This window comes from Sphaerodactylus townsendi, linkage group LG10, assembly GCF_021028975.2.
Source record: "Sphaerodactylus townsendi isolate TG3544 linkage group LG10, MPM_Stown_v2.3, whole genome shotgun sequence".
Classification (NCBI taxonomy): Eukaryota; Metazoa; Chordata; class Lepidosauria; order Squamata; family Sphaerodactylidae; genus Sphaerodactylus; species Sphaerodactylus townsendi.
This window is the reverse complement of record NC_059434.1, coordinates 75,736,157-75,749,697: the sequence shown is the minus strand read 5'-3', so window position 1 is coordinate 75,749,697 and position 13,541 is coordinate 75,736,157. Positions and strand designations below refer to the sequence as shown.

Genomic DNA, 13,541 nt, shown 5'->3' with positions numbered 1-13,541 from the left:
CCCGACACACACAAATAATTAGTAACCTACTCTCGGGAACCTGTGAGAACCTGCTGGATCCCACCACTGAGTGTGCTCCTCACCGACCCGCTACAGAATATTTCATGTCAGATTACGAGGCAAAGCTTTGAATGCGGACTTCTAGTTAAAAAAAAAAATTCCCACCAAGATTTCAATGAGAAGCTGAACAGGGTTCTTCTGTATGACTAAAATGATAAATGCAAATGGTAATTTAAAAAAATGGCTTTTCATGAAAGAAAAGCGGAGGGGGGGGGAGGACATAAAGCGAGAAAGCTCCACCTTTGCTTGAACTTCAGAAACCTGATCCCCTCCCTTCTCGGAGCAGGAAAAGTGTGCAGAGCTTGCTTAAGGCTGGAGATTTCCTGCTCTTGTATTAAAAGGAAATTGTCTCCTCTTAATCTTTTGGAGGGAGGGAGGGGCCGTATGTTCCAGAGGGGAAACTTTATTCTCTCTTGTTCAAGCTTCTTTCCACCCTCTGGTCTGTCCTGATCCAGACCAAAAAAAATTGATAGCTTTCCCTTAGTTTGGAGAGCATTAAGTTCCCCACTTGTTAATTCATTTTAAAACTTTTGTGTGGCCCATGGACTGGGCAAACCTGAACAGAAATTTCAATCTGGGTATTCGGTTCTAGTGGGAAAATTATTGGTAGCTCCTTTTTTTTGCAGCATTTCAAATAACCATACGTCTTTTTGGTCATGAAAACGTTCATATGTTTATGTGAGTGTATGAAGTATAAACCAAATCAAAGCATCAATCAATTTTAAGTATTTTATTAGTCCGTCTACGTATACTTTTGCACATGCAGAATAATCCACTTTCAATCCACTCTCAATGCACTTTAACAATTGTTTGCAAGTGAATTTTGCTATTTTGCACAGTGAAATACAGCTGCAAAGTACATTGGAAGTGGATTGAAAGTGCATTATTCTGCATGTGCGAAAATGCCCTATGTATTAGCAACAGGTGTCGTAGGATCAGGCAGAGATAAATCTTTTCTTTTACCTGCTGCTTGATTTGCTGTAACCAGAGATGCCAGGAATGGAAAGTAGAATCTTTTGTATGCAAAGCAGGTGCTCTATTACTAACCAGATTTTCTCCCTGAGGGTTGTAACCCATTCACCTCTTCTCCCTCCGGCAGTTGGAGGAGTTGTGGCGAAGGTGGAGCGTCATGGGAGAAAACTTCTTAAAAATGCAGACTCTTGTTCTTTCCGAAGTTGTTATGGAAATGACAAAGGGTAGCTCCAGGCATTTCTAGAAGCTCTGTGGTTTTTACCAGTGGCACCTTTAAAGACCAGTGGTGGTAGAAAGTGTCATCAAGTCATCACTGACCTAGGCCCTACAGGGTTACCATAGGTCAGTGGTGACTTGATGACACTTTCAACCACCACCAGTCTTTAAAGGTGTAGGGTTTTCAAAGCTAGAGATGTTCAGAGGTAGTTTGTCATGGCTTACTCCTTGGTGATTTCCAATCCATATACTAACTTGGACTTACTCTGCTTAGCTTCTGAGATCTGACAAAAATCTCCACTCAGTGAGTGCTGACCTTGTTGGCCGAGGCTAGTCTGATCTAGTCAGATCTCAGAAGCTAAACAGGGTCATCCCTGGATAGTACTTGGATGGGAGACCACCAACGAATACCAGGATCACCATGCAGAGGAAGGAATTGGCAAACCACCTCAATCTCTTTCCTTAAAACTCTATAAGTTGCCTTAGGTTGGCTGCAACTTGACAGCACTTTATACACACACACTAGATTTTTAAAGAAATGTATGCAAGGAACGTGTACACACACACACACACACAAATACAAATTAAAATTTTAAAGAAATGTATGCAATTAACATACTTAAAATGGGGGAGCTGTAGTTTTTCTGGGTGGGAAAAAGAAACAGTGCTTTTTCTAATATGCTGACATTCCAGGCTTGAACCAGCTGAAAATTCAGTTAAAAAAAAGATTTAAAAGTAAGCAGAGTCACAGACACATTGGTGGTGGATACTAGACCTGGTGATTTGGTAAACTTGAATAATCAAACACCAAAACACTGGAAAATTCCCAAGTCAAATAGTGAAAAACCCAACAACCTGAATAGGTATTCGGGTTATCGGGTTTTAGCTATTTAAAGTTTAAAGGGTGTGTCCACGTGTAATCTCTGGCAAACCCTGTTAAAAAGCTAGAACAAAATTGTAAAAAAAAAATGGAGACTCTCTTTCAATCTCTTCCTCTCAGCTTACCTTGGCTGGGTCTCTGGTGGGCTAACTGGTGGACTGACTGTTTAAATCCCCCCCCCCCCCTTCATTGCTGAAGGCCATAGCTGAATTGTCTCCTGCCCTCTTCTCCATGTGGTTTCCAGGGCAACAGGGAGGCATTCTCACCGGCAAATGGAAGAGTTCTCTGGAGATTCTGTCAGCCAATGGCTGTCATGAATTTTTGCAGGGAGCTGAGCTCCTTGCATTGTTAGGACCTTTGCAGAGAGGAGGCGGAAGGGGAAAGAAAGCTGCTATGTTTACTTATCTTCTAATGGGAAATGGGGCATTCCCTTTGGGGGTCCATAGCATTGGACCCCCTGAACCAAACTTCACCAACCTTGGGTGCTCTTCTCAAGAGAGTCTACTGAAGCCACCTTGCCAGTTTGATAACGCTGTCTTGAAAACAGACCCGACCCCCCCCAATTCCCCATAGAGTAAAATGAACCCAAATATATTTGGGTTTCCCAACATAACTATTCGGGTTTTTCAGCTTTACCAATAATTTTAAAGCAAAAAAAAACCCTGAACCCAAATTTTACTGAATTTTTTTTTTTGGTTTTGTTCAAGCCTAGTAGATACAGCAATTACTAGGCCAGCAGAGCACTTAACCAAATGATGCCTCTCTTTAGAATAGCCTTGTCTGCCAAAATGATTTGCTGGCTTTCAAATTAAACAGTGTTCATGGGTTAGAATGGTGGGGCGGGTGGGGGGAGCTGTTCTTCATTAGCAAAGCATTTTCATTTAGAAACTGTAAAGCAAATGGCCTCTCCAGGTGGTAAATGGACAGTCAGCTGCGTCTAGCCAATCGTCTGGACTTTCAGTTGCCATGGCAGCAATGAGTGGCATGGAACACTAATGCATGACTAATTTGCTTGAGGCCCTCAACGTGCATGAATGCTCACTCCAACAAGTTGATTCCAGAGCCTGTGTGTGTGTTCTCCCTTTTTACAGAGCTGTAGGGATTGATGTCATCACTTGGAAATCAGTTTGCTTTTCTTCCTCTTTCCATATTTCTTCAAAACGGAATAATTGGAAAGGGCTGGTGGTGAAAGGGGGAACGGAGAAGAGTGGAAGGTCCCTGGAGAAGAAACCTTTTGGACACGAACACAAAATTGCTGTGCTAAGATGGTGACTGGAGAAGCAGAATGTGAACCTACAGAAAGCATTTTTATGGGAGAATTTTAGGATGCTTGTGCTTATATTTTATATACCTTTCCTCTTGACTCAAGGCATCTATCAGTCCATGTGTCTGCAGTGAGTAGGAGGAACAAACTTGTGAAAGGTTGGACATCATCGATCATGTTCTGTGTTGGGCGCAAGGACTTTGTTTTCAGGTTTTTCAAGCCCTAATGCCTATTTGCTATAAGGGATGAGATGATTTATGGAACCCTGACCGAAAATCTTCATACCAGTAGTCATTTGCACACAGGCCAAGAGGCCGGTTATCATGAAGACTGAAGGCACGTTCGCACATGCAGAATAATGCACTTTCAATCCACTTTCAATGCACTTTGCAGCTGGATTTCACTGTGCGAAATAGCAAAATCCACTTTCAAACAATTGTTAAAGTGCATTATTCTGCATGTGCGAAAGTGCCCTAAGTCTTTAACTCAGGAGGAAGGAGCCAGTTCTACAGCGACAGAATCAGGTATAACTCAGAACTCAGAGTTTAGGCTGGAAAAGACAGAAATGTTACAAATTACAGGTTTTATACAAGGACAGAGATGTGATAATTCTTTGAAACCTGTGTTCGAAGCAGCCCATAAAACCAGTTTTTAAAGTCCAGAAACCAGGAGAAAGACCAGCTGATAGATCATTACATATATTATCTATGAGAAGACACTTTTCTTTTGTGAGGGAAACTCAAAAACAACTTCTGGTTCCTATGTATAGATTGCAGTAGATGGAATTAGCACATGGTAGTCCTTGTGGAGGACATTTAAGTATAGAAAGATCAAACAATGTTTATCCTACAGATTGCCTTTAACCATAGACCTGAGGAACAGCTCTGTCTTACAGGCTCTGTGGAATTGCATCAGAAGAAAGAGATTTTTTACCAGGCCAAGCCTAGCACCAAAAAGGCTCTGACTCTGATTGAGGACCGCCGAATAACTTTGGGGCCAGGGACCATTAGTACATTGTCTCTTGATGTGTGAAGTGCTCTTTTAGGGGGTTTATCGGGTGAGACGATCTCACAGATACAAGGGTCCCAGACCCTAGTTAAATGCTGGAACAAGGCACCATTTAGCCTTTTGCCTAAAGCAGTGTTTACCAACCTTTTTGATGTCACGGTACCCTTGACCTCACTCTTCATATCTCACGGTAACCCTGCCGCCACCCTTCACCTTCCCCTCCCATTGCCCCTGCTTGCCACACACCCCACCTTCCCCTCCCAGGGTGAAGGGTAGCAGGGGGGGGGTGGCTGCTGACCTTGTGGCAGGCCCTGCCCTGAGCCAGCTCCATGTCCTTGCTGGCGCCGGCAGGAGACACCACAAAAGTGAGGGGGGTGGGGTTAGCATTGCCACGGTACCCCTGGAACATGTTCACAGTACCCCAGGGTAACACGGAATTCTGGTTGAAAATCACTGGCCTAAAGCCATGTTGAAAATATATGCCATTTTATTTCAAACTGAAAAGAGAACATTTCAAAATGTTATCGTATTATTTACCGTGAGCAAGTCTCTGTAGAGAGCATGTACATTTTCTAAAATAAGTAGACATATGATCTTTGCACGTTTGGGACCCTACCGTTTTGGTTACAGTGGTGGGTTGAGACTGACGAGATCTGGGTTCGATGCTGTGGTAAGCCATACAGTTCACTGAGTGATCTCGACTTATACTAGTGGTTTCTTTTTTAGCTAAAGCATCTCACAAGATTGTAAGGATAACCTACAGGGAATGGTAAAATTGTACTCCTTGAAGGAAAGAAGGATAAAAAAATGTAATAGACACATTTCTAATTATTAAGGTATCCTGGGGTTAGGTATTTTTCTGTTAGCATTAGACGAAACCCCCACAGTGATGGAAAAAAATGAACAGCCCTATTCAGAGTGCTCAATAAGAGAAGCTGATGGATTAAACCAACCCACACCATGCACCAGAGAAACTATCCATTCTATAATAACATTTTTGTTTGATTTTACTGTCTCTACCATGAAGCAAGCTACAGTCCTGAATCCGCCAACAAAAACAAGCAATGTACTTTCCCTAAGGCCATATTTCCATTCATTTGGTTATTAATTTAAAATTCCTGACATTCTTAACTCAAGCGGAATCTCACTTCATCAACACCACGGTTGGTTTGAGGAGTTGGATTTCAGCCTTTAAGTAGGAATAACCATCTGCTTTGGCTCCACATACAATAAAACTGGAGCAACCCAGAAAAGATTAATGACCCCCCTGTTGCAAGGGCATGTCTCTCCCTTGAGCTTTTCTATGTATCTTGAGAGCCTGTTTGATATGGTGTAGCCCTCTTTGCACAGGTGACGGCACCACATTGCACAAGAAAAGTGGTCGTGTGTAGGTTTTTCAAGTACTGGTATGTGGTTTCTCAATTATGAGAATCATGCTGGGGTGCACATTCAAAGGGTGTGTAGTTGCAGACTCTCTTCCCAGAACTGCAAATGGTGAGGGAATGGAATGTGTTCTGTGCCGTGCACATGTACCTTCTCCTGTCTGAACCAGCTTGTGTTTTGAGCCCTTCACTGGAGCCTCTGCTCTATGCTCCCTTTGCCACTGGAGGTGAGATGAATGATCACATAGAACCATGCGACTACAAAATGAGAACATCAGAACTTTGAAATTCTTCAATGATGACTCCTAGTCGTTTGGGTAAAGGTGGCTTTTGGGGCAGGGGAAGGAATCTTTTGTTTTTCCCTCATGGTCTTTCTGCAAATAGTTTGCTATTCTTTGCCTCCTTGGCTTCTGCTGGTTTTATTGGCTAGGATTTTGCATTGCTGGCTCTTCAGTAGTGTTTAATTAAACGTCTCTTAAATTAAGAAATTTTCTTTACTGACTTAAAAAAAATATAAAGCATTTCTGTGGTGCCTTTCCATCTAACCCAGGTTGCCCAAAGTCGCAAACAATTCAAACACTTAAAGTGTTTAAAATAGGAAAAATATATAAACTATTTAAAACAGTTAAGCAAAATACAAACAAACAGGAGGAGGGCGAATAAGAATTCAGGTAACAACAGGAGGAGGGCGAATGAGAATTCAGGTAACAACAAATAAATGGAGAAGTCTTTGCTGGCTGGTGGAAGACAACAGTTGAGGGAGACAGATGAATTTCCCTGGACTGTTCCTAAAGTTTGGTGCTACATATGAGAAGACCCTTTCTTGGGCTGCCACAGTCAAACCTCAGATGTCAGGGTTACCCAAAGTAGGGACTCCAAAGGCAAATGGAGTGATCAGGTAAGTTCATATGGGAGTGGGCAGTCTTTCATGTATATTGGCTCCAAGCTGCATAGGGCTTTAGTGAACACCTGGAAACAAATTAGGATCCAGTATAGATGGTACAAGACTGAAGTTATGTGGTCCCAACGACCTCCTCCAGTGGACATTGTAGCCACAGCTTTCAGTACCAACTATAACTTCCTGACAGTCTTCGAGGGCAGTCCAACATAGAGCGCAATGCAGGGATCTAATGTAGATGTTACCAGGGCATGTACAACAGTGGCGACATCTTTGCTGCCCATGAAGGGCCACAGCTAACTCAGCCGAATCTGATAAAAGGCTCCTGTGGCCACCGCTGCTACCTGTTTATCCTGCAAGAAACCTGGGTGTGGTAGCACTGGGTATGTTCCTTTAGGGCAGGGGTAGGGAACCTTTAACACTCAAAGAGCCATTTGGACCCGTTTTCCACGGGAAAAGAAAACACTTGGAGCCGCAAATAATTTTTGACATTTAAAATAAAGATAACACTGTATATATTGGGTTTTTTTACCTTTTACTCCGCTCATTCTGGAGAAAGCGCATGGATCGCTGGTCCGCCCTGCCCCTGCCATGTCTGCAGAGGCTTAGCGCAAGGATGGAGGCCAGCAGCCTCGAAGCCCTCTGGCCCGGCCACTCAAGCGCCCGCCTGGCTCAAACGGGCGGGCGTAGAGGGGAAGCCCATGCGCGCTCCAGCCGGCCGCTGGCACAGGCTCGCCCACCCTGCTGCCTGCAGGTAAGTGGGGTGCGATTTGACTGAAGCCGGCGGCTCAGCCTCGCCGGCTGCCGGGAAAGCGCCCGCCCCTCTCCAACAGGGCGGGTGAGAGGGGAAGCCCGCAGCATGGCCCAGCCAGCCACGGGCAATTGGTTTGCCCGCCCGCCCTGCTGCCTGCAGGGCGGGCAAGGATGGGGCCGGCAGCTCAGCTCGTGGAGCCACAGTGCAAGGGCAGAAAGAGCCGCATGCGGCTCTCGAGCCGCAGGTTTCCTACCCCTGCTTTAGGGGGAGGGCAAGAGGCTCGGGTGGGCAACCTTATCCAGAACAGGAGACATCCCAGTTCCTGGGTCAAACCTTCCAGTACTTCAGTACTAGACTTTCAGTAGGTCCTCTGTTTTGCCAGATGTTGTAGACTCCTACTATAGATTTGTATCCCACCCTTGAGGAACCCGACCCACTATTCTGTGGCAATTCTGTGAGGTAAGTTAGCCCAAAGTAAGCAGGCCCAAGGTCACCTGGTAGAGCTTCAAGGCACTCTGGGGGATTTGAACATGATGGGCCTTCCCCATCTTAGTCCAACTAATGCCACACCACTCTTAAGAATCAAAAGGTGGGGTATGAAATATTGTAATAAAATGTCTTGATGGATGAATCACAGAGTAGAATTGGTGCACAGCGTACCAGGAGTTTCTCCATTTCCTTTGCTGAAACTGCTGCCGATGTTGCAGGAACAATTCCACGTGGATTATGTTGCTTAATTGTTTTAACTGCTGGTATAAATGAATCGAGAGAAGGGTGCGCATCTAGTGGTGAAGGCTCCGTGAAGCTGTGCCAGATTTCTTATATAACATTGCAGTTCTTTGGCATTGCATGTCTCCGTGTTGATAAAAGAATAACAACAGTTGGTTTAATGGCTCTGGTTCACATGTATCCGTTGTTAGGAACAAGTCAACTCTCTGGGTTCTTTTCTGAAGCGTGCTTTCACAGAAATAGGGCAGTGACTTTCCCTCCATTATTACTGATGTGTGACTCTGTGCAATATTACAAATTCAATGGAGGCGTGAAATCCCCCCCCCCCATTTCTTGGGAAAATTGATTTAATGCAGTGTTTATGGCAGGATCTTGGTGGAAAAAGTAGGGAGGAAGGTGAAATTATGCATTTTTCTCAGAAGAATGGAATAAAAATATAATTGATACGTTGTAGGGTTGATCTACCTAGATTTGATCTCTTCAGATCTTAGAAACAAAGCAGGGTCAATCCTGACAGGTATTTGGATGGTAGACCTTCAAGCAGTAGCGTAGCGCCAAGGGGGCGTTCCGGGGGTGTTCTGGGACGGAGGTGGAAGGGGGCGTGGCAGGGGCACAGGGCGTGCCCCGGGCACAGTTCCCCTAGCTCCGCCCCTGCCTTCAAGGAGTACCAGGAGTGTGACATGGAGGCAGGCAATGGCAAACCACCTCTGAATGTCTCTTGCCCTGCATACCCCACCAGGATTCGCCATAACTGTGATTTGGCAAAAACAAGGATTTATCTAAGAATTTATCTAAAAATTCTTAGATTTAAGAAGGAAGGGGGAGGAATGGAAACATTTTGGCTAATTATGGGATACATCAGTATTTTAGTTGAGCTCATTAGCATTACTCAATTACTGTTGCCTGCCAATTAAATGGATGTGTCCTGGGTTTGCATGCTAAAGGCACAAACCCCTTTACTCCGAAAACAATCCAGGTGATTAACTGTTTTAGTCTACATTGATAGCCCTTACTATTGTTCTTATCAGTTAGCTAAGGAAAAACTATCAGAAGCACTTAAACAGTTTTTTTTCCATTTAACCTCGAGCCTGCCCTAGAGACGGTCATTTGGATTCTGCTGAAATTTTAAATCTGGATCCCTGCAGGGGAGAAAGATTGGGTTAAACATTAGACATGTGTGCTTCTCCAGTGGAACAAACCGCTTAGTTGATCACAGAATCATCTTCCTTGGAGGTGTTCAAAGAAAGAATTGGATCAGCATTTGATCAAGGTGTTTTTGAGTTGTCACAGTGCAAATTTTGCACAAACATCAAAAAGGCACAGAATTCAGCATCCTGACAATCTCTACCTTCATATGCTTTTAGAAATACAAGGTCCTAGTCCTCAAGGCTACACAGAGTGACTTTGAAAAGTTTGGCCAATGCTTTGGGCATATCTAACAGGGCAGATAACTTTTAAAAATGAAACTCAAGGTTCCCAAGAAGTTTACTATCCAGATGCTGACTTGTCTTGCTGAAGAGCTTCAGTATCCTCCATTGCATAATGATTTTGCAAAATTTATTGTTCTGTCGACTAACTTTTACAGAGATTGTCTTTGAAATGAAGCAAGGGCTCAGTCACCAGAAACATTGGCTCTACTCTGGCTTTCTCTCTTGCAAGTTGAGAAACACAAGGATGGGAGTTGCATGTGCCTCATCTGTTCAATTCATGTGTGAAAAAAAGAACATAGTTACAGGACTGCATGAGCCACCCTATAAGCACATATTTACTGGACCATGTTGGATAGCAGGATGGGGAGCCTGCAGAATACTTCTCTTACATTCAGAAGGAGCAGCAGTGGCATAGGAAGTTAAGAGCTCATGTATGTAATCTGGAGGAACCGGGTTTGATTCCCAGCTCTGCCGCCTGAGCTGTGGAGGCTTATCTGGGGAATTCAGATTAGCCTGTACACTCCCACACACGCCAGCTGGGTGACCTTGGGCTAGTCACAGCTTCTCGGAGCTCTCTCAGCCCCACCCACCTCACAGGGTGTTTGTTGTGAGGGGGAAGGGCAAGGAGATTGTAAGCCCTTTGAGTCTCCTGCAGGAGAGAAAGGGGGGATAAAAATCCAAACTCTTCTTATTATTATTAAAGTATTCGTTTCAAACTTTTCCCAGTGCAAAGGTATGAATCACTTTGATTTGCCTTCCATGCATGCTTATATGGATCTATTCACTGTGTTTGGCAGCTGTCTACCCTGTGCAAATCCCATCTTGACCTTAATTACCCAGGCAGTTCCGTGATCTGCTGAAGGTTCTTGATATCTGAAGGACATCTAATGTCAATTCTTGACTTGTTTTGTACCAGAGAGCAAAATGCTCCACACTAATTTGTTTTGGTTCCGTTCTTCTCTGGACAGCTTGTATAATGAAGAAAGAAATCTGCGCCGTATTCAAGAAAAAGAGAGGAGAAGTCAAGAAGCTCACCAGGAGAGAGAGTCGCTCCCAGCCAACGTTCCCCTCTTTGGCGAGCCCTATAAGGTATCAGTTGAAAACATAATCATCCCATGATAGGTTGAAGGTGAAGATGTAAGGTTGCCAACTGCGACCATCCCTCTCCGCCGCTGCATACCTTCTTATCTTCTTCATGCGGGAAACCCACTCGCTGACTTGTCCTTTCAGTTTTTCCCACCTTTGCCCCTTCAGGAACTGAGGTGCTTCAGAAAATGGTAGCATTTGTTTGAAAGTATTTCTCCTCAACTCTGTAACACACCCAGAAGGTGAAGGCGCTGTTGACTTTATTTCTTTCCAGGCACACCCCTTACTCTAAAATAAATACTGCATGCAGATTGAAATTTAAACAGATTAAAGATTTATTAACAGATAGAGGAGATGGTAAAGGGAGGAGTAATAACATGGAGATGGATTTTGACAAGGCAAGTAAGGCAGGAGGTAGGATACATTTATAAACACTTTACACAAAAGGTTGGCACAAAGGTTCAAAGGTTTGCTTTTCCACCAGCACTTAACAAGATTTTAAAATTTCAGTTCAACTTAGATGTTACAGTTTCTTAGTTGTTTCACCGATTGTACAGTTCCTTTAACTTTACAGATGGCACTGGCTTTTGGCTTCTTCAGATACAGGGTTCTAACAGTGGCTTGGTGAGGGTACATAGTTGCCTCACACAGTCATCACAGTTAGAAAAACTCTCAAAATAAAACAAACTCTCTGAAGTAAACCAAAGCAAACCCCAATACCCCAATATACAGGAATCCCTCTCTCACTAGAAGATGTTCCTATCCTGGTTTATTATGGCCCCATAGCTTGGCCCTCGGGAAACCCTTCCACCAGTATACTTTGTCTGTGTATGTTTGCTTTCACCCAGCACTCAGGCTGATAAGTCCCACACTTTGACTAATTCCCTCTGAGATGTTTAGTTTTTCACACTCTTTTAAGGCAGATGGAACTTAACAGCAGGAATGTTCAAGATCAAAAAACCTCTGAAATTCTTCTTACAGGGAATTAAGCTCCCTCCCCCCCTGCATTATACAGTTACTTGGACAATCAGAGTGCAGGAGGCCACAGCCAATCTGGTGGTTCCCCTGTTTCCTCAAGAACTTGGGTCAAGAATTTTTGTTGCTAGATCAGTGAGATCCGTTAGCCAATGTCAGCATTTATAAATGATAGTCTCAGTTTGAGTTTCTCTGTCTCTTTTCAGCTTCTCTGTCTCTTCTCTCTCTTTTCTTAGATTAACAAAGCGGATGAGCTGTCCAGCCGAATTCAGAACATGTTGGGCAATTATGAAGAGATAAAAGAATTCATCACCACCAAATTGCACCAGGATTTCATAGGGATCCCCACGAGTGTCGTGCCTCTGATCCCTCAGCGCCAACCATATTGCCCACTCTTCCCCGAAAAGACCAACGATATGTTACCCTCCTCATTCCAGAGCAGCATCCGCTACCACAAGCCCTTGGGACCCTTTGCTTCAGGTGCCCCTTCTGTGGGTTGCTCTGCTCACCACCAGAAACTTCACTCAAGGATAGAAGCGACCTCCGATTTGCAAACACAAGGTGGTGAGTTGTCCAACAGCCAGAAGCAAGCTCCTGAGCAGAGTCGTAAAATTCAAGAGATCCAAAGTAGGATGTGCCCGAAGAAAAGTGAAAAACGCATTGACGAGGAAATTGCCAAAGAGCTGCAGGCTTCCCTATCGGAGCTTTCCCCGTTGCTGTCCACGTTGTCTTCCCCGATAGCACCCCTGTCTCCACTACATTCCAGCCAGCATGTCAGTTCCAGGTCTCACAGCAGCAGCAACTATAGAAGCCACGGGACAAAGAGCTCCCCTTCTCAGGACCTAACGGCTGGAACACATGAAAACAAAAGCCACGACGGCTTGAGTGGCCCAGTGGCTGTCACTTCCCAGGGTCCTCCCCAGACATTTCCCTCCTCCTTACCATCAGCAATGAGTGCAATACAGCAAAAACCGACTGCCTACGTCAGGCCGATGGATGGTCAAGATCAGGCGCCAGATGAGTCACCAGAGCTGAAGCCACTACCTGAGGAGTACCATGAACCATCGTATGGGAAAATAGCAGATATCAAAGCAAACTCCAAGGCCAAGTTGCCCACGCTGAAAATACCTACTGAACCAGTTGAGGTTGGTCACATCTCCCCTTCTTGTCATTCTAGTTTTGTACAAGAAGTGATTTTTGTTGTTGTGGATGATGATGTTTTAATGGAGTGTTAAAACAAATCAGTTGAAGGTTGTTAAGGTGGACAGAATACAGTTAAAAAAGGAGCACCTCCAGAACCATTTGAGCCATGATTGAGAAAGCTTCTCCCCTGAGCCGGAGAGCACCTTGTGGGTGTTTCCCACGCTGTACTAGGGGAGGCAGGAAATGACCTCAAATTTCCTCTTCCTGTCGGCGTGGGAATACCCCTTTCTTCAGTCCTTTTCTGCCTCGTGGGGAGAAGCACACAGCTTGGGTTTGTGCACTTTGCTTCTGGATTCCTTTCTGCCGGGCTGCTGAGCTTCCTTTACTCCAAGCATCCTGGGCACAGAATCTAGAGATCAGAATTGAGACTTTTAATTGGATCGGGGTTCACATGGACAACTTGTGCAGTTGGGAAAGGATTTTCATAATATCCTTCATCCCTCTGGCCTGTATCGGAAATGAGCCTGCCACATTCTCCAGCAGTTTCTGCTGTTGGAGACTCTACAAAGGAAAGCCCCACACAGAGCGCATTGCAATAGTCTAGATGTAACTAGGGCAGTAATGGCGCATCTATGGCACTCCAGATGTTCATGGACTACAATTCCCATCAGTCCTTTCCAGCATAGCCAATTGGCCATGCTGTCAGGGGCTGATGGGGATTGTAGTTCGTGAACATCTGGAGTG

The 13,541-nt window shown here is 44.6% G+C and overlaps 1 protein-coding gene across 2 annotated transcripts in view; it reads left to right on the top strand.

The window, feature by feature from the left end:
* Window positions 1-13,541, top strand: part of LOC125439822 (AF4/FMR2 family member 1-like) — a 118,748-nt gene that overhangs the window by 60,636 nt on the left and 44,571 nt on the right. For both annotated transcript variants that reach the window (XM_048509087.1, XM_048509088.1), the window contains 2 exons: window positions 10,562-10,682; window positions 11,891-12,799. In XM_048509087.1, the coding sequence (XP_048365044.1) occupies window positions 10,562-10,682; window positions 11,891-12,799 (1,030 nt within the window). The remainder of the gene's footprint in view (window positions 1-10,561; window positions 10,683-11,890; window positions 12,800-13,541) is intronic.